The 27,897-nt window shown below is 41.0% G+C and overlaps 1 protein-coding gene and 1 long non-coding RNA gene across 10 annotated transcripts in view; one reads left to right on the top strand and one right to left on the bottom strand.

Moving 5' to 3' along the window:
* The window catches only part of LOC308248160, a 94,956-nt gene that overhangs the window by 37,502 nt on the left and 29,557 nt on the right, over positions 1-27,897 (top strand). The window contains exons 3-6 of one of the 3 annotated variants that reach the window (XR_013960605.1): positions 7,837-7,934; positions 8,904-9,003; positions 14,667-14,735; positions 16,328-16,458. This is a non-coding gene — a long non-coding RNA (uncharacterized lncRNA). Of the gene's footprint in view, positions 1-7,836; positions 7,935-8,903; positions 9,004-14,666; positions 14,825-16,327; positions 16,459-27,897 lie in introns of all 3 variants that reach the window. The other 2 variants (XR_013960607.1, XR_013960606.1) reach the window with 2 other exon arrangements.
* Positions 24,662-27,897, bottom strand: part of WIPF1 (WAS/WASL interacting protein family member 1) — a 112,641-nt gene continuing 109,405 nt past the window's right edge. For all 7 annotated transcript variants that reach the window (XM_080668184.1, XM_080668183.1, XM_080668187.1 and 4 more), the window contains one exon: positions 24,662-27,688. In XM_080668184.1, coding sequence (XP_080524310.1) covers positions 27,633-27,688 — 56 coding nt within the window. In that variant the 3' untranslated portion in view covers positions 24,662-27,632. The remainder of the gene's footprint in view (positions 27,689-27,897) is intronic.

Genomic DNA, 27,897 nt, shown 5'->3' with positions numbered 1-27,897 from the left:
GTTTCCATTAGGGGTGATGAAAAAGTTCTGGACAGTAGAGATGGTTGCACAACATTACGAATGTACTAAATGCCATGGAATTATACACTTTATGGTTGCAGTGGTAAATGTTATGTTATATGTATTTTACCACAATAAAAAACCTGACACAACAAACATTTTAAAATGTATGTAGGTAAACTTGAGTTTTACTTGGGACATATTAAATTTATGGTGCTTATTAGACATTCAAGTAGATGGAGGAATCTGGAGCTCAGGGGAAAATCCAGGACTGGGGAAATAAATCTGGGCATCATCACAGTAGGTATGGTGTTTAAAGGCTGAGGAGGCCTGAGAGAGACCACCTAGGAAGGCAGTGTAGAGAGAGAAGAAAGGGAATGCTGCGTCCTGGACTACTGGGTACTGTGAGGTCAGGAATAGGAGGAGCCAGCAGAGCAGAGTGGGCACACTGGCCCCACAGAGCAGTAGGAAAGTCAGGAGGGCGCAGCATCTCCGGAGCCCAGGAAGAGCGTGTTTTGGGGACAAGGGGTGGCAAACACATCGTTGTTGCTGAGAGATGGAGTAAGATGAAGACAGTTCTATTTTGTGTGATGGAGGGCCCTATGATCTTTACAAAGCTGCTCCCAGTGGTTAAATGCATTACTGTACTCAAAAACACTTGCATTAAAAATTTTTTTTGATCTATCAATTTCTGAAACTACATGTATTAAAGTTTTCTACCATCATTAGAGATTATAGATTGAACAATTTTAATTTCTTCTTGTATTTCTAATTTTGTCTTGCTTTTTAAATGGTTAAGTTCTATATTAAGTGAATAAAGGTTCTTGCCTCTTATGTCTTGTTAGTGAATTGTGATTTTTTTTTCCCATTGGGAAATAGCCTTCTTTCCCTTTAATGTTTTAGGTGTCTCTTTTGTAAATGGCAGATAGCTGGTTATATATAAAAATATATATGTTGTTTTTACTACATGTCAAAACTCATTTAAAAAATACATATATTTTTATTGATTTCGGAGAGGGGGAGAGAAACATCAATGATGAGAGAGAATCATTGAGCCTGAAAACTGGGCATGTGCCAGGACTGGGAATTGAACCATGACCTCCTGGTTCATAGGTAAATGCTCATCCACTGAGCCACACTAGCTGGGTAAAACTCATGGAACTTAATTCATTCACATTTTTATTGTTAATATATTTAAGTATATTTGTGTTATCTTGGTTTATGTTTTCTATTCCAGTTGCTTTGTTTGCTATTTCTTCTTTCTCTCTACATGAGAGGGTTCACAGGCTACAGTTGTTAGATTGATTGTTTTCTTTGTTCCATTTGTTTTCTTTTAAGGTTGGCAAAGTTATGTTTTTGGTTTCAGTTATTTAGATGGTTAATTTAATGGTTATAAATGTTGTTTTTTATCAGCATCTACAATTAATCCATCTTTATATATTCCCATTAAACAAGAAATTGCCATCTAACTTTCTCCTTAAGCCATACTACCTTTACAAGTGTAAGCAATTTTACCAAATTAGTTTTATTCTAGTTAAGTAATACTGTTTGGGGTTTTTTTAAACTCACCTTTTTTCTTTTATTCAATATTATTATTTTCTTTGTTTTATTTTTTGTCATTGTTATTTTGTTCAAGTTCATTTTTAAAATTAATTTATTGGGGTGACATTGGTTTAGAAAACCATACAGGTCTCAAGTGTATAAGTCAACAAAATGTCATCTGTACACTGCCCCAAACAAAGTCTCTTTCCATCCCCATTCTCCCTACCCTCCCCCCTCTCACACACACACACACACACACACACACACTTCTGTCCACCTCCACTAGCTCCCCCTACCTTTCCCTCTGGCTATAACCACACTATTATCTATGTGGAGAACATATTTGTCAATGATGCATCTAATAAGGGGGTTAATTTTCAAAATATATAAAATACTTATACAACTCAACACAAGGAAGACAACCCAATTAAAAAATGGACAAACGAATAGACACTTCTCCATACAGATTGCCAATAGACCTATGAAAAAATGCTCAACATCACTAATCATCACAAAGATGCAAATTAAAACCACAATGAGGTACCACCTTATTCCTGCCAGAATAGCTACCATCAAATAGCTATCAACAAACAACAAGTGTTGGTGAGGATGTGGAGAAAAGGGAACCATAGTACACTGTTGATGGGAATGCAGACTGGTGCAGCTACTGTGGAAAACAGTATGGAATTTCCTCAAAAAATTAAAAATAGAACTGCCTTTCGACCCAGTGATCCCACTTTGGGGAATATATCCCAAGAAACCTGAAACACGAATTCAAAAGAATATATGCACTCCTACGTTAATTGCAGCATTATATAAAATAGCCAAGATCTGGAAACAGTCCAAGTGCCCATCAGTGGATGAATGGATGAAAAGCTATGGTACAGCCCTAGCTGGTTTGGCTGAGTGGATAGAGTGTCTGCCTATGGACTGAAGGGTCCTGGGTTCAATTCCGATCAAGGGCACATGCCCAGGCAATGGCCTTGATGCCCAATAGGGGGTGTGCAGGAGGCAGCCAATCAATGATTCTCTCTCATCATTGATGTTTCTATCTCTCTCTTCCTCTCTGAAATCAATAAAAATGTATTTTTAAAAAGCTGTGGTACATTTACACAGTAGAATACTATGCAGCTGTAAAAAAGAAGGAAATCTTATCTTTTGCAACAGCATAGATGGACCGGAAGATTATTATGCTAGGTAAAATAAGCTAGTCAGAGAAAGACAAATACCATAGGATCTCATTTATATGTGGAATCTAATGAACAAAATAAACTGACGAACAATATAGAAAGAGAGGCATGTTTACATGGAACAAACTGACAGCTGTCAATGGGGAGGGGAGATGGTGGACAGGATGAAAGAAGGAGAAGGTAATTATATTAGAGATAGTGTGTTTGTGGCAAAACTTCTGAGTCATGGTGTGTTAAAAAATGTTTCCAGTTTGCTCTCACACTTGAACATAAGTTTGCCTTAGTATGTTGAGTTCTAGGTTCAAAATCATTTCCCTTCAGAATTTTGAAGATATTGCTCTGGTGTCTGGCACCCATTGTTGCTGATGAGAAGTCTAATGCTAATCTGCTTCTTGTTCCTTTGTAGATTTTATTCATGTGGAATTTTTCAGAATCATGTTCTATATCTGTAGGTTTCTTAAAATTCACCAGGATTTGTCAGTGGGCCCTTTCAGTCTATAAGTTGTGGTTGCTTCAGCTCAGGGAAATTTTTTTCATTCTTTTCCTTGATGATTTCTTCTTTTATTATTTCTGTACTTTCTTTTTGGAGCTTCGATTATATGGATTTCAGACCATCTTGGTTAGTTTTCCATATTTAAGTTCTTTATGATATTTTACATTTACTTTGACCTTTTTATTTCAAATTTTGGGAGATTTCTCCTTATTTTCAGATTACTAATTTGACTTTCAGTTGTACAGGTTCCATTGTTCATTCATTCATTCAACAAATGTTTAGTTAGTTCCTAGTATTATTTTAAATGCTGAGATGCAGTAGGGAATGAAGTCCTCTTACTGGATTTTTATTTTCCAACTAGAGGCTCGGTGCATGAATTTGTGCATGGGTGGGGTCTGGCCAGCCTGCCCCGTTTGGGGCCCATCAGGCCAGGCCAGCTGGGGGAAGGGGCTGTGGGCAGTTGGCGGGCTGGCCCCAACCCCTGGTTGAACTCCCAGTTGAGGGGACAATTTGCCTATTAGCCTTTTATTACATAGGATAACTCTTACTCTCTAAATGCTCTTGTTGTATGTAGGCGAAATATTTTCAATCATCCATAAATATACTAAATTGACTCTTTTTTTGTCTAAGATGAACATTTTATTCTGATCTTTTATTCTTTCAGGTCAAGTCTATTTGTTCCTTTTTGTTTATTTGATTCTCATGCTGGTTTTTTTGTTTGTTTGCTTTTATGTCTAGTGATCCAAGTTATTTTTTACTTGTATAAGTGAAGAACTAGGTTGATTATTGTAGGTCAGTGGCATAGGTTTTATCTGCTTTTGTGTGGGTGTGCTATCTGACGGACCTCTCCTCTAAATACAGGATCTAAGTTCTCTGTAGGTGGGTGGGCAATATTCCCAGGAAGCATTTACTTAAAGATGAGTGGGTATGGAGTACACAGGTAGGGAGGACATTTTATATCAGTTGGAATTCTTGATTATAAGTGACAGAAACTGGGTCTGGCTAATTAATGCAGAAAAATAGTTTATCGCAGGCTATTGGGTAGCTCACAGAATGGACCAGAAAACTGAAAACCAGGCTTGGAAAATCAGCAGGAACCAAGGGGCCACTGCCAAGGAAACTCTTCAAAAATAGTTTTGTTAGGTCATTGGTTGGCCTTTATGGGTGTCACTCCACATTCAGGTCCTGGGTAGAACAGCCAGCAAGCATTCCAATTGCCAAACCAGGAAGCAGGGTTATCTGCCAGGCACCCACATGTGGTAGGCAGAAAAAATAGCCCCAAGAATACCCATGGCCTAATCCCTGGAACATATAAACATGTTTCCTCACATGGCAAAAGGGACTTTGCAAATGTGATTAAGTTAAACAATTTGAGAAAGGGTGAGTATCCTGGATTATCCGGAGGGCCCCACTACAAGATTCCTTAAAAATAGAGAATCTTTCTCAGCTGTGATGAGAGGGAGACGTGACTATGCAAGAAGCGTCAGAGTTGTGTTGTTTAAAGCCACTAAGTTTGTAGAAATGTGTTACGGCAGCAACTGAAAACCAATACACCACACATTTACAGTATTTTCCTGCCATGGTGTTAAAGCAAGGAAGGTTTCACTCTGGTGGCAGACTGCACATTTTCTTCTTTCAGAGCTACCTTCTCATTTCCTAACAATTCCTCCTGTGCACCCCCATCCCCATCTCCAACCCTCTCCCCTCCCCATGCCAAACGCTACTGTTGTTTTCATTCTGCCAGTTTAGGGGCAAGAGTAGCTCAGTGGGCCCCATGTTCTGAATACAGTTCTTTAATAAATTACCCTGATGGTTGATTCAGAGGCTTCTTCTGTATTGTTGCAAATGTCTATCTGAAGTTGAAATCTCTCTGGATTTGCTCTTATTTCCTCACTAGAGGCCCGATGCACGAAAATTCTTGTAAGAGTAGGCCTTCCTTCCCCTGGCTGTCAGCACTGGCTTCCCTCTGGCACCCAGGACCTGGGCTTTCTTTCTCCAGCTGCCCACAGGCACCCGGGACCCTGGCTGGCTTCCCTCTGGCCCTGGCTTCGTCAGGAAGGACATCCGGTCTAATGAGCATATTACCCTTTTATTATTATAGATTATTTTAATCATTTATTTGGTTCATTTTCTGTAGCCAGTTTTGGGTTGTGATTTTTCTTTACTCCTGTCAATGTTGGTTTCATTTAACTCTATCTTCCAGATATTTCAAAAATTTCTGACAGTAGTGTTCTTTCCAGTTTACCAGTGCTGTGTGGATTTCTCCTTTAAGAACAACACTTTCCTTCTGTTTGAAAATCTGGGTGGAAGGGGACATGGTTCTATTATTTAGACTGTGTGTTCTGTACCTGGGACTCAGACAGAATTCAAAAGTTCCCTGAAGTGTGGGCCATGTGGGCCATTGTCTCAGAGCAGGCAGTGGGAGAAATGCAAGTTAATGGTGGGTTAACTCTAGGGTCATCCAGGAGGAAGCTAAAGGAACACCTGATTGGGAGGATCCATTGGACATCAGGGAAGCCCTGAACAGGAAAAGAAAAAACAAAACTGAGTTCAAACCTTGATTTTTGCCCCTTGCCAGCTATGTAACTTTGAGCTTCAGTTTCTTCACTTGTAACATGGGGATAACACCATCTATCAGATAGGGTTACTGCAAGGATTAAACGGAGATAATACTGGTAAAATGCTTATCATAGGCTTGGCATACCATAACATTGGATATTTACTGAGTGCATTTACATGGATTAATCTTGTTTAATCCTGATTATTAAGTCTGTTACACAGATCAGGAAACTGAGGAAGAGAGAATTTAAGTAAGCTGATTAAGGCTGTGATCATTAAGTGGCAGAGCAGGGATTTGAACCTGGGCCGTGGCTCTGTTATCTGCACACATGCAATGCTACAGATTAATCCATGGGTAGGGGCTATGCAGCTGACTGCTCTTCTTTGGCTTTTAAAATTTTCTGTGCAGTTTTGGGGTAAGAAGACAAATTAATTTTAGGAATTGGGAAGAGATTGAGTCAGCAAAAGGGAACTAAGTTGCCCTAGTAATAGGCAAGCTGGAGCTAGCAATCATTGTAGGTATCTGTGTTGGCTTGTTTGCTTTATTATGTATTTATTTTATGCAGGTAAAATTTGCATAATAGAAAAATACACAAATCTTTAGTGTACAGCTCAATGAATTTTCATGTATGTTTACACTTGTGTAATCATCATCCAGATCAAGATATAGAAAGTTTCTAGCCCCTAGAGCAGGGGTCCTCAAACTTTTTAAACAGAGGGCCGGTTCACTGTCCCTCAGACCGTTGGAGGGCTGGACTATAGTTTAAAAAAAAAAACTATGAACAAATTCCTATGTGCACTGCGGGCCGGGACAAGTCGGCTGCTAAGCAGGATAGGCAGCGGCACCCGGAGGGCCGGATAAATGTCCTCGGCGGGCCGCATGTGGCCCGCGGGCCGTAGTTTGAGGATGCCTGCAGAGGGTCCCTTGTGGCCCCCTGCCTGCCATCATCCACCTCTGCCCAGGTCAGTACTTGGCCTAAGGTAACTGCTACACTAACCTCTATCATCATAGGTGAGTTTAGTCTGTTTTGAACTTCACATAAACAGAACATACAGTTTGTGCTCTTTCATGTCTTATTTCTTTTACTTTGTTTTTTATTTTGATAAAGAACCAGTAGCTTTGCAGGCCATGAATCTGTGAGCAGATAGCTAAGAGTGTGATGCCCAAGGGCTCTGTACACAAGTACAGCTTTTTGTGATCCGGGTCCAGCTATGGGGGATGGGGAAGAGGAAAAACCTGCCTGGGCAGGCTGCCATCTGCCTGCACCCTGTGGAGCTCTCAGGACTCAGGGATAAACATTCCTGTACACAGTAGCTGTGAAGTGAGTGGTAGGTAGTTCCTTCTATTTCTGTGGTTCCCCATGAGTCAGATTGTAAGATGGGACAACTGTGTAACTTAGCTTGCCGGTGCCACCTTCTTTGCCCTTTTGTAGCTGCGGTGCAATGGAAACACTGAATTGCTCTATACACTTGGGTGCGGGAAATGTCCACACCTCCCTCCAGCCTCTGGGGAACATATTGTCCCAGGATAGAGGCATATTTGTCTTGCTTGTGAAACATTGTCTTACATCTCCACCCTTTTGGGGATAATTCCAGCTTCTTTTCTGGAAGAGCCAAGAACTCTCAAAGTCCTGGTTGGGACTTTTTGCAGAATAGCTTTTGAAACACAAAGAAGCTCTTAAACCTCTTATACCCGAGCATAAGAGGGTCCTGCATCTTAGAATAAGCCAAGTTTCCTTCTAGAGAGGAAAAAAGGAGAAAATCACCCTTTCCTTCTGCCAAATAAGTCTTCAATAGACATAATAACAGGGCACAAATGACTACGTCAATAATCTATCCTGTCCCCCTAGGTTCCGTGTCTCACCCTCTGCTACTAACCACAGGGAAACGTGGCAAAATCACACGGCAGTCCTATCGGCCTGTTTCTTCAACTGCAAAATGATGCTGATGCAAACTTGCAAGGACATTGCCATTACTAAGTGAGATTAGCTATTTGTAAAACTTGATACTAGGGTTCTAGTAAGTATATTTTCATCTCTTTTTTCTCTACAGGAGGAATCACCTACCTGTGTGGAAGTGTGAGTATCTGACTTGGGTGGACCAGATTGCAGGACTCTGAGAACAGAGAAGTGATGCATTTTGCCAAGGAGGTAGGAGGCAGTCCGGGCCCACAGAGCCTTTTCTGCCCTTTTCTTTATAGCTCCAAGCAGGTGAGTGGTTATGACTTAGAAGGCACTGGGAGGTACCTTCGTGCTCTCAACAGTAAGCCACAAACCTGACTGACCATTGGAATTACACTTCTACCCTAGCCCCTGGCTTTCTCCTACCCTGGCTAAGAATATGATTCAATAGGGATGGGGGAGATGAAAATATTTATTTAAAAAATCTTTAGGTGATTCTGATGACCGGTAGGTTTAGAGACTCAAGCAGAGATGCTCACAGATAGTTCAGAGCTACGCAAGATGCTGAGTGTGGCTTCCTGGGAAGGAGCTTGCGGGTTCCACTCTCCTGGCCCCGGTGAGTGCCGCCTCTGTAACAGCTCGCTGCAAAACAAATGCTGAACCCTTTTTTTCCCCCTTTTTTCATAAAAGTGAAAATCCTCTTCAGATTTCTTCCTGTTAGCAAAAACTGGTACTAATGTAGGTCTTTTATAAAAAGCAAAGTGGTATAACACGAACTTTTGAAAAGCGGGGGACACCCATATGATTTCCTTATTGTCTTTGCTGGGCAATTCCCATCCAATTTTCCCCACCTCTTGTCACTGTTTCAACCTGATAAAAGTGAGAACCAAATTTGTTTCTTGAGCTAGTTTCCAAATGACTCAAGTAGAAGTCTAGGAGACGCTGAGCTATATTCAGGAAAATACCTAGATATATCAGATGCATTTACTAGTGGATACCTAATTGCAGGCCATTCTCATAGATCTTTTGCAAACAATCTGGAGCTTAGAGGGTGTCTTCATCGCCCATATTTTTGAGAAAAGCTGAATACTGTCTGTCTGTGCTGGTGTGTGTGTGCTGCATTTGTTTTCTTGGAGGTTTGAAATAATGAAGTCATAGTGGAGGAAAACTGGCTTACTGCTGTTGAGAGGTTTGATTTTGTTTTTTGCTGTCATTTAGAGCAAGCAGGCAAAGTCTGACAATTACTTTTCTTGGTCCTAAGTACACCAGGTTTATACCTTCTCAAAATGAACAGAGCCTTCATCGAAAGTGAGTAAATGTAAGTCTTAATATCCTGTCATTCCCTCCCACCTTGAACGCCCCCTACTCCCTCTAGATTATTTTGAGACATTTGAAGTAAATCTCAGATGTCACATCATTTCTATAAATATTTCAGCATTTATCTCTAAAACATATGGACTCTTAAAAAACACACATAAGCACACATTTGGATTCGGCACCTCTAGCAAAATAAAGAGGTGTACTCTCAAAAACAAAACAAAACATAACCATAATACTCCTAAATTTTTGACAAACATTCCTTTTTATCATCAAATATCCAGTCAGGGTAAATTTCCTCCACCATTTCTGAGTTTTGCTGATTACTTCCTTGTGGTGATGTTGAACAAGATCCTCTCTGTTCCCTGTACTTCCTGTAAGCCAAGTGTTAGATCTAGAGGCTTAATCTGATTTGGCTTGATTTTTGACAAGAACACTTTATAGGTGGCATTGTTCAATTCCGTAGGAAGGCAAATGATTTTAGCAGGCACTAATTATCATTGCTGAAAGATTTTCTTCTTCATTTTGGATCACCCCTCAACCCATCCATCAAGCTACAACCGCTCTTCCCAAACACACCTCACTTATATCCACTCCTTTGTACTGTTTTAACTGATTAGAAAATGGTTACTTGGTTGTAAGCTTGTTTCAGAGACATAATTTCCTCAGAAAATAATCATAAGGTTCCATTAACCTTCAGCATATGTAAATGGAATTTTTCTCATTCACACTTATGACAGTAGTGTTGGTTATCTATTCAAATGCTGTCCCTCCCACCCTTTTAATGTACTGGCTAGCCCTCCTCCCACTGAAGAGGCTGACCAGCTCTTTAGTTTTCAAAGCCTGACCGGTTTCTGGGGAACTCTTTCCTTCTTAGTGAGGATGTTCTCAGCTTTTTGCCTTTAGATGATGTATGAGATTATTTGGCACTGCAGTGGTTGTCTTCTGACCATGGGGGCAAGCTTAAGGATTAACACTGTTATGCCCAGGACAATGGGTTGGAAATGTGGGAGGAGTCCAGGTCCTCAGTAAGTCACTGAGCCATTGAAATAGCCAAACCTGCAGATGTCACACCTTCAGACTTATTACATGAGATTATAAATTGAATCCACTTTTAGTTGATCATTTGAAGCTGTAAACAACCTAACTGAAATATCAGGTATATTCAAATAAATCTCTTTTATGTTCTGTTTACTATTTAAAGCCCTGATATAGAGAAAAGACCTTGACCTTGAATTTCCATAAAGTCAGTCTTTCTTATCCACTCTAACAGAGCTAAAATGGTGATACAGATAGCAAAACATATTGAATCATCAAAATTAACATTATGATGGCATATTTTTAAAAAAACACCAGCTTTTAAAAAATATATGTTTCTATCGATTTTAGAGAAAGAGGAAAGGAGAGGGAGAGAGAGAGAGAGAGGAACACCGATGTGAGAGAGAAACATTGATTAGCTGCCTCCTGCACAGCCCCCTATCAGGATTGAGCCTGCAACTGGACATGTGCCCTGACTGGGATTCAAACAGGCAACCCTTCAGTGCACGGGACAATGCTCAACTCACTAAGCCATGCATGCCAGGGCAAAAAATATCAGCTTTTGATAAGCTATAAATTGAAAAGGCATACAGCAACTTAAAAGTGGAAATGGAGGCCTACAGACTTCAATGTTGGTGATAGGAACTGGAGTTAAAATATTTTCCAAGGATCATTCTCAAAGTATATAACTAAGAGTTGACTTTGAGTGTTGGCAACAAAAGGAAACTTTTCTCCTATTACATTATGCTGGACATAACATTCTTATTAAGTAGGGGAATTGGAATTTCTGAATCTCCTCCTTTGCAACAAAACAATTCCCAAGTTTTAAACTGAATGCACAAGATTGATAGAGTGATGAGGATTTAATTTAAAAGTAGTATGATATTTGAAATCTGATTAAGAAGATGCTATAGAGATGAAAAAAGTAAAGGGTAGCTGACGATCTGTTCCCTTATGTAGCTTTGGTGCTCTTGCTTTTTTAAAAATTGGGATATAATTGACATATAACATTAAGCTCCTGCTTCTTGTATTTGCATTCCAAGACTGTTGTTTGGAAGCTAAGCTTTATTGTGCTTGTGTTTTCTTTTTGTCAGTAGATTGCACCTTTGTGCTTGCAGGCAAGGCAATGACAGCAAGTGGTTCCAGGAAACCCTGGTTAATAAACCCTCTTTGTGTTTGTGAGGAAGCTCTGGCTTATACATGGATGACATCAGCAGGCCTCCCACCCACTCCTCTGGATCTCTCAATGTACAGAGACTCATTGTTAATGACTTTCACCCAACAGCTGTTGGCTTCATTCACTGTGAAGATGGTGATCATACGTCCCAGATTTAAAAATAATAATCTATCCTGTTTCAGACCATGTGTCAGGCCATCTGCCCTGGTATCTGATTAGGAAAATATGATCACCTTAAGTATAAGCACAACCCCTTGCAACTTATCTGCCTGCATGGATGTTTCCCCTACATGTCTCATTGTTTTGGGTGCTTCTTTAGGCGTTATTCCTTCTGTTATTCCTTCTACTTTGCCCAATGAGCAAAATTCCCCATGTGTCTTCCGTGGAAATACCCTCTTCTCAGGGGTCCTGCCCAGAAGGGATTTCAACATAGTCAATACTAAAATTAGACAAGCCCTGGCTGGTGTGGCTCGGTTGGAGCATTGCCCCATGCACCGGAACGTTGTGGGTTCGATTCCTGGTCAGGGCACATACTAGGTTGTGGGCACATATTAGGTTGGGATTTGTATGGGAGGCAACAGATCAATGTATCTCTCTTCTCTCTCTCTCTCTCTCTCTCTCTCTCTCTCTCTTCCTCTTTCTTTCAAATCAATAAGGCAGGAGTCTATCTCCCTATGAAAGCTACCTGATCAAATTCCGATTGAGTTAAATGTCCATTGTTACAATAAGGTTCAAAGCCTTTAAAAATGCATAAGGTGATGTATTTGAGCTGGTGGACATAACTTATCTAGGAAAATTCAATGAAGGGAAGAAGGAAGGGAGGGTTAGGATTTGGCTTTGGAGATCAGATTAGAGCAGAGAACAACCTTCAAGCCCACTTAGGGCAGAATTGCTGTCAACAGGAAGTACTTCAGGCAGTGGGCTCACTCACCATTTACTCTGAATCTGAGGCTTGGAGAACATACCAGCTATTACCTTCTAGGTCCTTCTTGCAGTGAGCCAAGTACACCAAAGGTGCTTAGGAGATAGTTGCTGACCTATAATGACAAGTAACTTGTTTTGTATTTATTGTGTTTGCCACATCAGATAAATGCATTGCCACCATCTTTCTGGTTCAGATGATCAAAGAATGCCTAAAATGCCATGAAGAATGTTTGTACTTGAAGATAGTTTTTCAGGGAAGTAGAGCTTTGATTTTCCAGATTTTTTTTTTAACCTGACCATGAAGCAAGATTATTACAAATAAAATTTAGGAGAGGGCAGACAATCCTTGGGTGTAAGGAGATTGGTAATGGCTAGGGACAGCTGAATAAATAACATATATTTATCTGGCTCCCTGGGCCTTTACCCAAGCCTTTTTACAACTACCAGGTGTTTTATAGACACATTTTTCTGTGAAGTAGTCAAACTGTAAACAGGGAATCCTGACTGATTGTCACGTCTTGAGAGAGAGAGAAAGAGAGAGAGAGAGAGGAGCACCATCATCATTTTCCTAATGGAAATGTCCTTTGTCTCTGACCTTGGAAGCACAGGACCAAGGGTGTGAGGGCAGACCTTGAAGCTGTGAACTGTCACATGGCCTTTACTTTCAGGCCATCCTGACTGTGTTGGTCTGTTCCCTTATGTAGCTTTGGTGCTCTGAGAGGAATGTCTTTACCCCTGCGCCCCAAGCACAATCCCACAGTGCTTTGTACAGTAGTCCCCCGACCCGCAGTTTTGCTTACCAAGGTTTCAGTTACCTGCAGTCCACTGTAGTCCAAAAATCTTAAAGGAAAAATTCCAGAAATAAGCAATGTGTATGCTTTAAACTGGGTGACATTCTGAGTAGTGTGATGAAATCTCATGTTGCCCTGCCCCATCCTGAATCACCTCCCTGTCCAGTGACTCCATGCTGCACATACAGTACAATCAGATATTTTAGGGGAGAGGCCATATTCACATAACTTTTATTATAATATATGGTTATAATTGTTCTATTTTATTAGTGGTTGTTGTTTATCTGTTACTGTAACTAATTTATAAATTAAACTTTATCATAGGTATAGGAAAAAATAGTAAATATAGGATTTGGTTCTATCTGTGGTTTCAGGCATTCACTGGGGATCTTGGGATATATCCCATGTGGATAAGGGGAGGAGGCTACTGTTCACAGAATGGTGGGTGCTCAGTAAATGTTTGTTGGGTAAACTGCTATGTTACTAAGCAATATTTGTGAACAGTGTAGCTTCCTCATGTTCATAAGTTCCTCGGGTCAAGGATTAAATCTTATGCACCCATATATCTCTTAGTATACAAATGTGTGCACTCAGTAAGTGTTTGTGTCTAATTGAGTGGAGGAAGGGCCACATTCATGAATACCATGGGGATCCTGCCCATGTCACCAGCATTGCCTATTTAGCAAGAGAAATGTTCTTCCACTGTCTTTCAAGGTCTCAAAAAAAATCATAGTGAGCATTTGAAAAGGATGTGAGAGATTATTTAGGTCAAACTCTTTATTTTATAAATAAAAAAATAGGAACTGGAGAGATGGAGTGACTTCCCCAAGGTAGTATAGCTAGTCTTTTGGCAAAGCCAAGAAAAAAATTTGAGTCTCCTTGAAAGTCATTTTTCTCTACCTGAAATACTTTAAAATTTTATCTACAATATCTTCATTTCACTGTTATATATGTGTAGATATATATGTATATGTATGTACATATATGTATATGTATATATGTATATGTATATATGTGTACATGTATATATATGTATATATATGTGTATATATGTGTGTGTGTGTATGTGTGTGTGTGTGTATATATATATATATATATATATATATATATACACACACACACACACATATATATATACTAGAGGCCCAGTGCACGGAATTCGTGCACTCGGGTTGGGGGGGGTGGTCCCTCAGCCTGGTCTGCACCCTCTCGCAGTCCAGGAGCCCTCAGGGGATGCCCAACTGACAGCGCCCTCCACCACCGCTGCGCTCGCCAGCCATGAGCCTGGCTTCTGGCTGAGTGGCACTCTTCCTGTGGGAGTGCACTGACCACCAGGGGGCAGCTCCTGCATTGAGAGTCTGTCCCCTGATGGTTAGTGCATGTCATAGCGACTGGTCATTCCACTCTTCGGTTGATTTGCATATTTGCCCTTTATTATATAGGATATCTGTCTTCAAATAGTTGCTATAATCAATTACTCCTTAAGATCACTCATAATGCTTTTAGCTAGTCATTTCCCATATGACACATTTCAGGAGTTAAATAAGTTGTCCCCTAGACATCAAGATTAAATATATGACAAACCAAAGAAAGGAGTCATAAAAGATAGAAAACTTCAAAGGGTTATCCAAAAAGTGGTAACATGACTCAAATCCTTTGCCTACTATATTCAAGGCAAAAAGCTGTTGGGGCTCTGAGGGGGCTCAATAAATAGCACCTGTCTTCCCCACCCAGGTTCTGAACAAGCCGAGAAACAAAACGAGCAGTAGAAGATGAAGGCCAAAATGTCCACTTCATTACTGAGTAAGTCTGAGCTGGAAGGCAGGGCTCAGTGTGGCAGCCAAGTGGGGCTGTTCACCGAGCCCAGGCTCAGGCTGACCTGAGCAGAACAGGTACGTGCCTGAGGGCAGGAAGAAGGGGGGCCAGGCTAAGCTTTCCTGGTGAGTGAACAGTGATGGGAAGTGGTGCCAGGAGACCTGAATGTGACAGCTAGTGCAGGACTCTCCGTAGGAGTAGGGACAGCCCTCCCCATAACAAAAAGAGGGGTTGAAGATAGGGAAGATTTGTGAAGAGGGTTTCTCTGGAGGAGTCTAGTCTGAAAGCCCCTCCCAACCCCAAAGTTGTATTACCATTTAAAGGCTTCATTCAGAAAGATTTACATACATCTCCTGAGGTGCTAGCTGAGGTTGCTTGAGGACTGGTATTTGGTTCCCACCTGGAGATTTAAAAAAAGAGAGAATTCTAACAGTGGGAGTAAAGGAGAGGTGGTTGGAGACTGGGTGGGCCAGGGTTGGGAGGGAGTGAGGGAGAGTTGAGTTGGAGAGAAGGAGAGAAAGACAGATTCAGAGAGAGGGAGAGGGAGAAGGAGAGGGAGGAGGAAGGAGGAGAGAGGAGAGAGGAGTGAGAGAGAGAGAGAGAGAGAGAGAGAGAGAGAGAGAGAGAGAGAGAGAGAGAGAGGAGAGACAAGAGAAACTTAGCTCACTTATACGTGGCCACCTAGAGGAGCTCTTAGGCTTCTGCAGGGAGAAATTGGAGTTTTGACTCGGAGCTGAGGAGTTTCGGTGATTAAGGGAACTCAGGTGAGAGGCCCCCAACATTAAGAACGGATGGCTTTCAATATCGTAGCTTAGCCAAGAAAAAGAGAAGCCACCTAGTGGGACAACCAGCCAATTAAGAACTTTTCTCTCTCTGCTCCCTTTACTTCTTTTCCCTCTTCCTGCTTTGACTCTGGAATAAAGCATGGTTAGTGAAATGGGGGCCAGCATAGGGAACACTAGGTAGAGGAAAGGAAAAGATAGACCCTTCCCCCTTCCCTGGTGTCTTGGCTGCAGAAGCCCCCAGAGGGGTGAAGGGAAGTTTCACCTTTAAATCTGATCCCAAGAATAGATTATTACATAGATTGGTTGGATATTATGACTTTAGACTGTGTTGGAGACTTAAAGTGTCTTTAGGACCTTTTTATTTTATTCTATTTTTAAATTGATTTTAGAGAGAGTGGAAGTAAGGGAGAGCAAGAGAAACATCAATGTGAGAAAGAACATCAATTGGTTGCTTCCCACATTCAAGCCAACCGGGAATTGGACCCCCAGCCTGGGTATGTGCCCTGACCAAGAATCTAACCTGCCACCCTTTAGTGTACTGGACGATGCTCAACTAATTGAGTCTCACTGGCCAGGGCTGTAGGACCTTTTTATTACTTAAGAGTATTAAAAAAAAAGTCCCCAGGATTGTGGAGGTTTTCATCCAGTGGCAAGGGTAAGAACTTTCTCCCTCCCACTGAATAATTTTAAAAGGAACATCGAAAATAAGGTTGCTTTCTGATTTGAATAGATTATTTTCTTCGTTACATTGAACAGCCTATTGACTTTATATCGTTGTTGTTTTTATTTCTGCAGCCCACTAACCTGGGATTTGTGTGTGGTATCTCTACATTATTAAGCATGCTTGCTTACACCAGCATTTGGGACATTAAGAACACTAGAGACTCCAGCTGAATCCCACTGATGGACTTGCTTCGTTTCCCCAGGTATCATGGTGCGCAGCAACTCAGGGCTATTCCTTCAGCAGGTTATGAACTCAAGATGGGAAATGATAAAATCGATCTAGTTAGTGACAGTGATCTTTCTGTGATCTCTTATCAAAGCACTCTCCTAGAAAACCGCACTGCTATTGAACCTATTGGTGAATAAACTGAACGAAATACGTTAAAAGGTCCCCTGTAACCAGCCCTGCCCGAAGCCTGGCAGAGGAGGTTAACTGGAGTTCTCATTAGCATCTACCAACACCCTTTGTGGTTTGATCACCCTTTGTTGTAAGACATTAACAATTCCCAAGACTGCTTTAAGAAGTTTCTTTATTATATGTGAAGTGATTGAAAACTGCCAATCACCAATCTGGCAATCCCCTCTCATGAGCTTAAAGACTGTTCTGATTACGATAATTACATTTTTATGAATATCCTACCTAGAGAGTAACAATTTTACTATGTCAGACTATACCACACAAAGATGCATCAGTTTCATCTGCAATGAAAAATAGAGTCTAATAGCACAGTTATATTTATATGATAGTCAAACATCAAGATGCAACATAAGTACTTCAACTGAAAGAATTCTGATAATTAATTATTTAACCTTGAGATGATGATAAGGGTGAAGGCTTGTCAGCTTTCATGAATTATTTTTTCATGATTTGGTTGTTTTGATTTGATTTTTAAAACTCCATAATTAACATGTGGATCCCCTTCCCCCCTATGATATGTGGGCAAGGCAAAAACAACAACAAAGATGATTAATGGTTAAAGAGGAGTATTAGGTAATTATAAGACATAATTATGTTGTAAGGACAGCAGTGCCATACCCACTGATTTTCTACTTTAATCAGCTAAATTTCTTCAACCATGATGCAAAGCATGGATACAGTATTTAGCTTTGATGCTATAAATACATATTGGTTTAATGCAAAGAAAACTGTTCCATTACTACAGATAGTGATCAGTGCCAAAGTGTGGTCTGAACCAGCAGCATCACCTAGAAGATGCAGATTTTCAGGCCCCACCCCAGACTTGCTAAATCAGAATCTCTAGCAGGAGGGGGGCGCAGGACTTTTTTTATTTTTTTAATACATTTTTATTGATTTCAGAGAGGAAGAGAGAGAGAGAGAAAAACATCAATGATGAGAGAGAATCATTGATTGGCTGCCTCCTGCACGCCCCACACTGGGGATCGAGCCCACAACCCAGGCATGTGCCCCCAACTGGAATTGAACCAGGGACCCTTCAGTCTGCAGGCTGATGCTCTATCCACTGAGCAAAACCAGCTAGGGCAGGACTCTCTTAATAAGCCCTCCAGATGATTCTCTGAGGTGTGAGAACCACTGCTGTGGTATCTTGTAACTGTTTTCATTGGCTACAGTGACACATGGGCAAGCATGCAGGCTGCAGTTGCAGCCACACTGTGAGTATTCCCTGTTAACTGCAGGGGTGTGTGTTCCAGGGGAGCCGAAGTGAGCAGGCTCTTTTGGTCAAGTCCTTGAGTCCAAGGGTTCCTCTTAAGTAGATTGTCTTTTTTCTTTAAATCTCCTTAGCTCACAAGCCATAGTTTCTTCCCATTACCAGTCATAATTGTTATTTCAACCTCTCTGGTAGACGGGATGTTTGTGATACAGTTCATGATGTCAAAGGAGTTACACCAGCCTGAATCTTTCCTGCTCTTTCCCCTGTTACAGCCATTTCCTCACAGCCATCTTGAGCTGCTTAAAAAATGTTAACACCCAACATGATGCTCTTCTATATTTCTTGATGGCAGAACTGATTTTACTTTATTACTAGTGGCCCAGTGCACGGATTCGTGCATATTGTAAGGAAATTAATTAGAAGAAATATTTTAATATTGCTATTTGGCCTTTCTCTATAATAAAAGTGAGAGAGATGACAGAAAATTAGTAAAATGTATATGAAAATAATATATAAATTGATGAGTAAATAAACAACATGATATAACAACAAAGACATGATATAAGAACAACAAAAACATGATATAAAAACAACAAAAACATGATATAAAAACAATGACTGATAAATTGATTAAACTTATACTAATATCTCCCTATATACCACATTAAGAGTAAAAATACTTTCAGAGTGCTTGACTAATTTTCCTTGTGATGAAGTATTTACAACTTTAACGTCACATGCTCTTCGAACTTGAGAGAAAGCAACATATAACTGACCATGTCCGAAAATAGGTTCAGGTAGGAATATTCCTACTCTGTCTAGAGTTTGTCCTTGTGATTTGTTAATAGTTATCACAAAGGCTGGCATCACGGGAAATTGTCTTCAAATTAATTTAAATGGGAGGCAGTGTCAGACAGGGACAGTTGTGTCAACAGTTGGTCTTCAGATATTTTGTTGATGACACCGCTTTCTTTCAGCTTCAGAATGTCAACAAAAACAACCAAATTCACGATCGACAATGACAGATCGAAACACACACAAGCGATTGGTGCCAGCGAGAGCTTTATACCAATGTATCGCATGTGCACGAGTCAACGTTTATTTTTAAATTGCCAGTGCATGTCATATGTACCAGCTGGTTGGTCAGTCGGACGGTCAGACGGATGTATGGTCAGTCACTTAGCCTTTTATATATATAAACTAGAGGCCCAGTACATGGATTCATGCACCAGTGGGGTCCCTTGGCTTGGCCTGTGGGGATCGGGCTGAAACCAGCTCTCTGACATCCCCCAAGGGGTCCTGGATTGCGAGAGGGCACAGGCCAGGCTGAGGGACCCCACCGGTGCATGAATCCGTGCACCAGGCCTCCAACATCCACCCAGGGGTCCCGGATTACAAAAGGGTGCAGGCCAGGCTGAGGAATTCATGCACTGGGCCTCTAGTATGCATATAAGATCTTTGGTTAATCTCTTCCTGCCCTCCACCCTCCCCTCTGAGATTCATCAGTTTGTTCCATATTTCCATGCCTATAGTTTCCACTCCTGTGTTGAGCATCTGAGGTCAGTGCGCATCATAGCTACCAGCCGGTCAGACAGTCACTTAGGCTTTTATATATATAGACTAGAGGCCTGATGCACAAAATTCGTGCAAGAGTAGGCCTTCCTTCCCCCGGCTGCCAGCTCTGGCTTCCCTCTGGCACCAGGGACCTGGGCTGGCTTCCCTCCAGCCGTCCGCAGGCACCCGGACCCAGGCTTCCCTCGCAGCCCCGGCTTTGTCTGGAAGGACATCTGGAAGGATGTCCAGTCTAATTAGCATAATATGCTTTTATTATTATAGATTATTTTAATCCTTACCAGAGGATATCTTCCCCATTGATTTTTAGAGAGAGTGGAAGGGAAGGAGAGAAGGAAGGAGAGAGAGAGAGATAGAGTGAGATAAACAAACATCAATGTGAGAGAGCCACATGGATTAGTTGCCTCCCATATGTGCCCCAACCAGGGCTGGAGATCCAACCTAACCCAGGTTCATACCCTTGAATGGGACTCGAACTGGGTATGAGGGCTGACACTCTAGTCACTGAACAACATCAGCCAGGGTGAAACTATGATCGTTTGATAGCCCTATGGGTCACAGTTATTTATAAGGATTCACCCAAAAATGGTATGGAGAGAGAACCCACTGCAAGCACACTTAATTCAGGATAACACAGAACACAAACTTAACAGAGAGCTGAAGCTTACTGGCCAGGACTGTGCAGTGTTGTCATTACGCAGTTTTTCTTTGGCTGAGAGGGTAAGGTAGCTCTTAGCATGAGAAAACTGCATCACAGAGTTTGGTAATAGACTATTAGATAGATAAATAGAGATAGAGATAACTGTTAAAGTATTTAAGGGACAAATAATATTCTATTGAGTCAGCATACATGGGGTAGTGTTAAATGGAGTCAATGAGTATGACAAAAAGTAAATGCCATCTTGTGATTTAATCTTAATATTATTTCAAATATTCTGTATATGAATACAATCTCTTTAAAGGCCCAAATGCAAGGCAAACATTTAGAACAGTGGGTCTGGATCATGAATGTGCATCAGAATGACCTTTAAGCTTGTTAAAAATATAACTTGACTGGATTCCTAGAGATTTTTATATTGGTAGGTCCGAGGTGGAGCCTAGGACTCTGTGTTGTTATTTTTTTAATATATTTTTATTGATTTCAGAGAGGAAAGGAGAGGGAGAGAGAATCATTGATTGGCTGCCTCCTGCATGCCCCACACTGGGGACTGAGCCTGCAACCCGGGAATCAAACCTTAACCTCCTGGTTCACAGGTCAGTGCTAAGCCACTGAGCCACAGCAGCCAGGCACAGGAATATGTTTTCAACAAGCACCCAGGTGATTCTGGTGTAGGTGGTCCTTACCTTTCATTTTGAGAAACACTGCAGGTCTGACTTAGGAAGAGAGAGAAAATGAATGAGTGTGAGATGGTAAAGCTCAGCCAATTTCATAGGAGTTGTACCTGCTTTGGATCGTTGTAATGCATTATTTCAAGCTTTTGAATAGCACTTATATTCTGCCTCATTCTAGAGTTATTTGTGTATTTGCCTCAGTCCCTCCAAAGACTGTAAGCTCCCTGAAACACGGGGATTATATGATATACTGACATTTGTATATTCAGCATGGCTTACCCTGGGCCTTCTCATTATTGAGAAGGTGCTCAGTAATACTTGTCAAATGAATGAAGGCAATAGGGTAAAAATACAATTCAAAGAGGGTGATTGAAATAGTCAGAAAGAGCTTAGTTTTGGCTCCTTTCCCCCATTGGCTGTGAGTCTCGTCATCTCTCAGGGACAGAACCAAGCATTTGTAACATCAGAGATTGATTTGCTTCTCTTTCACAGGCTGCTATGGGGTAAAAATGAGGCAGTGCATGTGAAAACGCTTTAAACTTGTAGAACCACTTATTTCAATTGTTTTGAGTATATCTAACCCAATTTTTCCTGAGAATGAGTGCTAGGTTGTCTGACTGAGGCAAAGAACACAAACTTTATTTCTGGCCATTATAGAAAAGCAAATCCTATTATTTGGAATTTAAAAGAGCCACATGACTTCTCCAACTTCAAGAAGAGTAATCAACAAATTAAATACTAAAAATTTATAATATGAATGGAAGGAGTAACCCACAGATAATGAAGGGAGATACACAGGGGAGCAAATTATTCCCATTGCAGTTTGATTCTGAGATGGGGACTTTCAGAAGTCTGCAAGTGTTTAATGAAATGATGTCTGAATTTTACTGACTCCCTCGAGATCATTTAAAAGGTAGCATGTACTGATAAGATGAACTGAGAAGTGCAGGTATATAACATTGCTTTAAAAACCTCAAGGTAGGAATTACGACCACCCCTCAAGCTGTGAAGAACCAAAGAACTGAAAGACGTTCAGTCACTTACAAGAGGCAATGTGTCCCGGGTGGTAAATGCAGGTGCGGGACTGGAGCCAGTCCATAGCTCAATGAGGAAAATAAGGACAATGCACAGTGAGTTTTCCGTGAAGCTGTATTTGTTCAATGGAGCCTACTGTGTTTCATTCTAAGATTAGGTCTCTTCCTTGTTTTTGCCTTATTAAAATGTCCTTGCTTTTATGAAGTGTCAGTATGTTTTTAAGCTGGATATGAAAAGTTGACAATGATATTACGACGCATCATTCAAATTTATTTACTCAGCCTTGAGTTTGAATTCTGGATCTATTCAAGGCAAGTGGCTTGAGGGTTTCTAATTTACTCAGGCTTTGATTTCTCCATGTGTAAAGGCACAAAGATCAACAATAACACAGGCAATAATATTTACAAAGATCTTAGCACAATTTGTCGTGCATTATAGGTAATCAGTAATTGGTGGCGGCTAGATGAAGAACGAGGACAATATGGAAGTGTTGTCTTCTAGATAAGTAAATTATATAGAGTGTCGATGGTATAAAATGGTGTTTTCATTATTGTGTTTGATGTTTTCCCATTTATTCCATGGGGGCCTCATTTGGGACCTATCCATGCCTTTGTTCCAAGCGTTAAGACCAAGGCAATTTCCCTTTCATGCACACAGCCAACCCAAGAGCCCTGTGTCAGTTGTTAGGAACATTCCAGAATCAGCAATAGGGTGGGGTTGTGCCTACTGGCTGAAGTTCTCATTGGATCTAGAATTTAAATATACACCCTTGGTTCTATGACTAGTACTTCCCTGTTGTAGAATGTGTATCTTTGCTTAAATCATAGTCAGTGTTTGTTGATGATTTGAATGAATAAATGTAAAAATGAATCTCGGAATATAATAGCTCCATAGCATTAAGGTTTTCCTAATCATCTGCTGCTGTTTGTTTCATGGACCTATCGGAAATAGATTGCATTCTTACAGGTGACCTTTAACTTACTAACTTGCTAAGAAAGACAGCAAACAGGAAAAAAGTGGGAGTTCCTCATAACTAAAAACACATTTATATGAAGTCCATGATGAATATTGCAGGTGTTCTGGCAGGCATCGTCCTAGTGAAGATTTAAGCCAAATTTCAGCTCATTGTCTAATAACATCCAGACTTGTTTCCCTAATAATTCTAAGAATTCTGTAATTACATTTTATCAGACTCCTTTTAATGCAATGAAAATTTTTTACTGAATATGGCCTAGGTTCGATGGCAAAAGGATTAGGAAATGGAATGGAACGAACTTTCACTGAGTGCCTGACATGTGCCAGATATTTTGTACATTTATTTAAGCTTTGTAACGATTTTGCAGTCGAGGGAGCATAACTTTTCCGTGGCCTTTCAGGGAGCAAGTGGTAGAGCCAGGATTCAGATCCAGGTTCATGTACCCACGACTCATTCTGACTCTGTAACTTATCATTTGTCCTTTTCTTTCCAGTAAATGTGAAAGACACGTGAAACAGACTTTAGCAAGTGACAGGAAGGATTATAAAGAATGAGTGTGTTATGATGAAGGGCCATACTGCTTGTCTATTAGTATGTGACCCCCTTGCCAGCCTAATCACCCCCAACTGCCCCCCCTGCTGGCTTGGTCGCCCCCAACTGCCCCCCTCTGCTGGCCTGGTTGCCCCCAACTGCCTAGTTGCCCCTCACTGTCCCCCACCCCCCGCTAGCCTAATCGCCCCCAACTGCCCCCCCTGCCAGCTTGGTCACCCCCAACTGCACCCCCTCTGCTGGCCTGGTCACCCCCAACTGCCCCCCTCTGCCAGCCTGGTTGCCCCCAACTGCCCCCCTCTGCCGGCCTGGTCACCCCCAACTGCACCCCCTCTGCTGGCCTGGTCACCCCCAACTGCCCCCTCTGCTGGCCTGGTTGCCCCAACTGCCCTCCCTGCTGGCCTGGTTGCCCCCAACTGCCCCCCTCTGCCGGCCTGGTCGCCCACAACTGTCCTTCCCCACCCCCGCCAGCCTGGTCGCCCCACGCAGCCTGCTGTTCAATCGTGTGGTCATCCCTCACTAACCCCCCTGCTGGCCTGGTCGCCCCACGCAGCCTGCTTGTTCAGTTGTTTGGTTGTCCCTCACTAACCCCCCTGCCGGCCTGGCCGCCCCACGCAGCCTACTTGTTCAGTCGTTTGGTCGTCCCTCATTAACCCCCCTGCCGGCCTGGTCATAGGCAGCCATCTTGTGAGGGTCAATTGCATATTACCTCTTTATTATATAGGATACTGAGATATGTACACAGGCACACATACATACACAGCTGTTAATTTAAAATCACACAAAAAAAGGCAAGGCTGGCTATTCCCTAAGGAGCTGTATTTGCATAGCTGCATTTGGATAGTTTCAAAACAAATTCCCTCTGATTTCCAGTAGTAGTTTCTTTCTCTCAACCCCATAAGCATCAGATTTAGATTTTTAGAGTTTTGCCCATCCACCCAAATCTGGTCCCGTCTTCTGAGGGAAGGCCTCCTAAATTCCCATTGGCCTTTCCGATATTTATCAATGTCAGTGCTAGTCTTTGTAATTTCATCTTCCATTGCTTCCACCATCCATCTTTACCACAGAGTAGAGGCATCTGCCTCAAATATAGACAACAAGTTTTGATGACAGGTTCTCAGGAAAAACAAGGTATTAGAAAGTGGATGCGATGAATATTTACTTACTTATAGAGATCTTCTTTTCTTCTTCTTCTTTTTTTTTTTCGAATGTCTTTCTTTACCAGAGTATAAAACAGAAAACAGACACTTGCTTTTTTGTTTACATTTACATAGACAATACTTAAATAAAAACCACCAGTTGACACTCATATCATTCTGCTTTTATTTATTTTGTGGCTAACTTACAAAGACACAGATGTCTTGGATAGACTCTGTACCATTTAAACTATCCCCATGACTTAGATACCAAAATGTGTTTGTTTACATAGTGCAGTGGTATGAAAAACGTTTTCTTTCTTTCTTTACAGTCCCTGACTATAAACATGGGAAAATTAATTTCATACCAAAAAATTCGGGGCACTTTAACAATCATCCCATCCCATATCTGTTACTAAGATAACAAAAGTGGTATTACAAGTTAAAATATAAAGACCTAACCGTTTGTTACAAATATGCAAATAATCTGCTACTTAGACATAAAAAGTTGATTTCTTTCCAATCACAAAGTAAGGCACCATTGGATTAAACATTTTCTAGGCTTTTACTAAATAAAATGCATAGTGAAATAAATACTGAACACTGAATTTTAATACTGTAATACATTTCAATATAAAATGATATGTGAATGTTAAAATACTGTATTGCATCTTGAATACATTACCTGGAAAATTTATGGAAAAACATACACACATAAGCTCTGATTTCAGGGAAGAAAATTATTCATTTTTGTGATTTACCATAGTTGAAAATTTTAGCATAGAACTTATTCGAAGTTTTGGATGCAATTAGGTTGCTAACTTTCAAAGCAAGAATGTAAGTGTATTCATGAAACATTCACTTAAAAAACACATTCTAAAACCTCTCCCTCCTGGTGAATAGTAACTTTGAGTTGTGACCCTGTTTCAGACTTTAGGATGGTACCTGCAAAGTTGAGATATACAAGGAAATTGGCCATTCTTACTTCCCTGTACAAAATCCAGACCCCCTTTTTTTGGATCACACTTTCCTCTGCCATATTTGCTAGCAAGGCCTCTTTTCTGAAGTGGGTCATTAGGCTTTCTCATAGGAGTTTTAATCAACTATAGATTCAAGAATGATACCTGATCAAAGAATCCCAAATAAAACGATGCTGCTATATTACCAAAATATGAGCAATACCATTTTTGGGGGGGAGGAAATCCTTTGCCAAGCTTGTTATACCTTTATATTTCTTGATTCTTTGGGTAAAGGACCCCAAGTGCCTGAAAGACAAATGAATGGTAGAGGAGAGAGGGACCCAAGTTCTCTAATGTACTAAGCCCAGGACTTTGGCAAGAAGAGTTATAAAAATACAGTATATTCAAATGGGCAACATCATAATTATTTAGACATCCCATTTAATAGAACTCTAAGTTCTTTTGCTTTTATATAAATGAAACAATTATTTCTTCTATAAATAGGAATGCTTCTTTCAAAATTTTCTTTGGATTGATTTCTTGTTAGCATCTCTCAGTCACAGATGAATAATACACTGAAACCATGATACAAACTTTAGGTAGATATACACTTGTGACCATGTGCTTTTGAAAAACAACTAATGGTAATTTCAAACATAATCAACTGTTATAAAATAACTAAATGGAAATTTTTTCCCCAACTCTATAGCTAGATTAAAAATCCCAGTAAAGTCTGTAAACAAAATCATACAAAAAAAGGCAAGGCTGGCTCTTCCCTAAGGTCCCTTCGGGAGCTGTATTTGCATAGCTGCATTTGGATAGTTTCAAAGAAAATTCCCTCTGATTTCCAGCAGCAATCTCTTTCTCTCAACCCCATAAGCATCAGATTTAGATTTTTAGAGTTTGCCCATCAACCCAAATCTGGTCCCTTCTGAGTTTCTGATTTGCTACCTTTCCCTGACTACCCCCTCCCCACCCCCACTACCGAGCCTACAAGCCTCCCCGCCTGAGGAGCAAGCTGGGCAGCCTCTTCCAATGGGCAAGGCAGAAGTGCAGCCGACAGGTGAGCTCCAACCAGCTGGTTCTGAGCCCAGGAGCCCCAACAGGCTTTCCGTTTCTTTGCAATGGCCTTATTCCACGTAACTGTAAACCCTATTAGAGTAACTTCTGACCTTGGGACTGTGAAGCAACACTTGTACACAGATATTAAGGGAAGAGGGAAAATAAGGGAGCACAATCTAAGGTCAAGCTGTCTGCCAGGCAAGGTGTTGGGTCCTAACTTTATTTTTAGTTACCTCTTGAATTGCTAAACATCCTTGTGCATTTTTTTTTTTTTAAACAGGAGGTATTTGTGCTAGCCTCTGTCTTCTAGACCTGCACTGCTCAATGTGGTAGCCACTGCCATATGTGGTCACTGAGTCCTTGAAATGTGACTAGTCCAGATAGCGATGTGCTTTAAGTGTAAAACACAAAACCAGATTTTGAAACATTCGTACAAAAAAAAAGTAAAATATCTCATTAATGATTGTTATTTTAATTGCAGGTCAAAATGGTATTTTGGATAAAAATATATTAAAATTAATTTCACCTATTTCTTTTCCTTTTTTATTGTGGCTACTAGAAATATTTAAATTGTATATGTGGCTCACACTATATTTCTATTGGACAGTCTGTCCTAGAGCCTACCTCAGGCTGCCAAAGATTATCATCTATAACCGCAAAAATGTCATGTGCACCCTTGCTCAGCAACTTGCGTAGGTGGTCTGTGGTTCATGGAAACAGACAGGAGGCCAAGCATGCAAAAATGGCATGGAAGCAAGCAGCTCTCAGGGACTTTAACGTTATCTGTAGCAAACATGCAGTGAATGTTTGAATTTGGTTTGTTGAAAGCTGGGACACAGTTCATCTCTGCCTACTTGCCATAAAAGCTAGTCGAATCCGAGCAGTCAGTACTGGTGGGCAGTAGCTGAAGCAAGCAATAGCTTTGAGGATATACACAGAATAAAAATCTAGGTGCATTTCTTCATTGGATTCCCACCCCGCACACACATATTCCCACATCACCCTCCCTTCTTCCCTACTCCCAATATGAAAGGGACAAGGAAGACAAGGGGAGGAGGGTGTGTAACTCTTGATAGCAACAACAGAAGTAGCTCTTGGGCTCGGGTGGAGAAGAGTAGGCTAGGATCACCTTGGGATGGGAGGAAGGGGTGGGGCACCCCTTTCTCTTCGGTTGGATCCACCTTGATGAAAAGATAGACAAAATATAAATTTTGGTTAGAAAGCTTATGTTCTCACTGTAGTAATTCAAGGATGTGTGCAAAGGTATTCACAACCCTACACCCTAACCAGGAATGGACATAACTGACACAGGTGGATGAGAAGTGAGAGGGGACAGGAAGAAGCAAGTAAGGATCTGAACAAACATTACTAAGGATGACCCACCACTGGC

Source organism: Plecotus auritus (genome assembly GCF_963455305.1).
Source record: "Plecotus auritus genome assembly, chromosome: 5".
Lineage (NCBI taxonomy): Eukaryota > Metazoa > Chordata > Mammalia > Chiroptera > Vespertilionidae > Plecotus > Plecotus auritus.
Note: the sequence above shows the minus strand (reverse complement) of the source record. Positions and strands in the feature narration are given on the sequence as shown.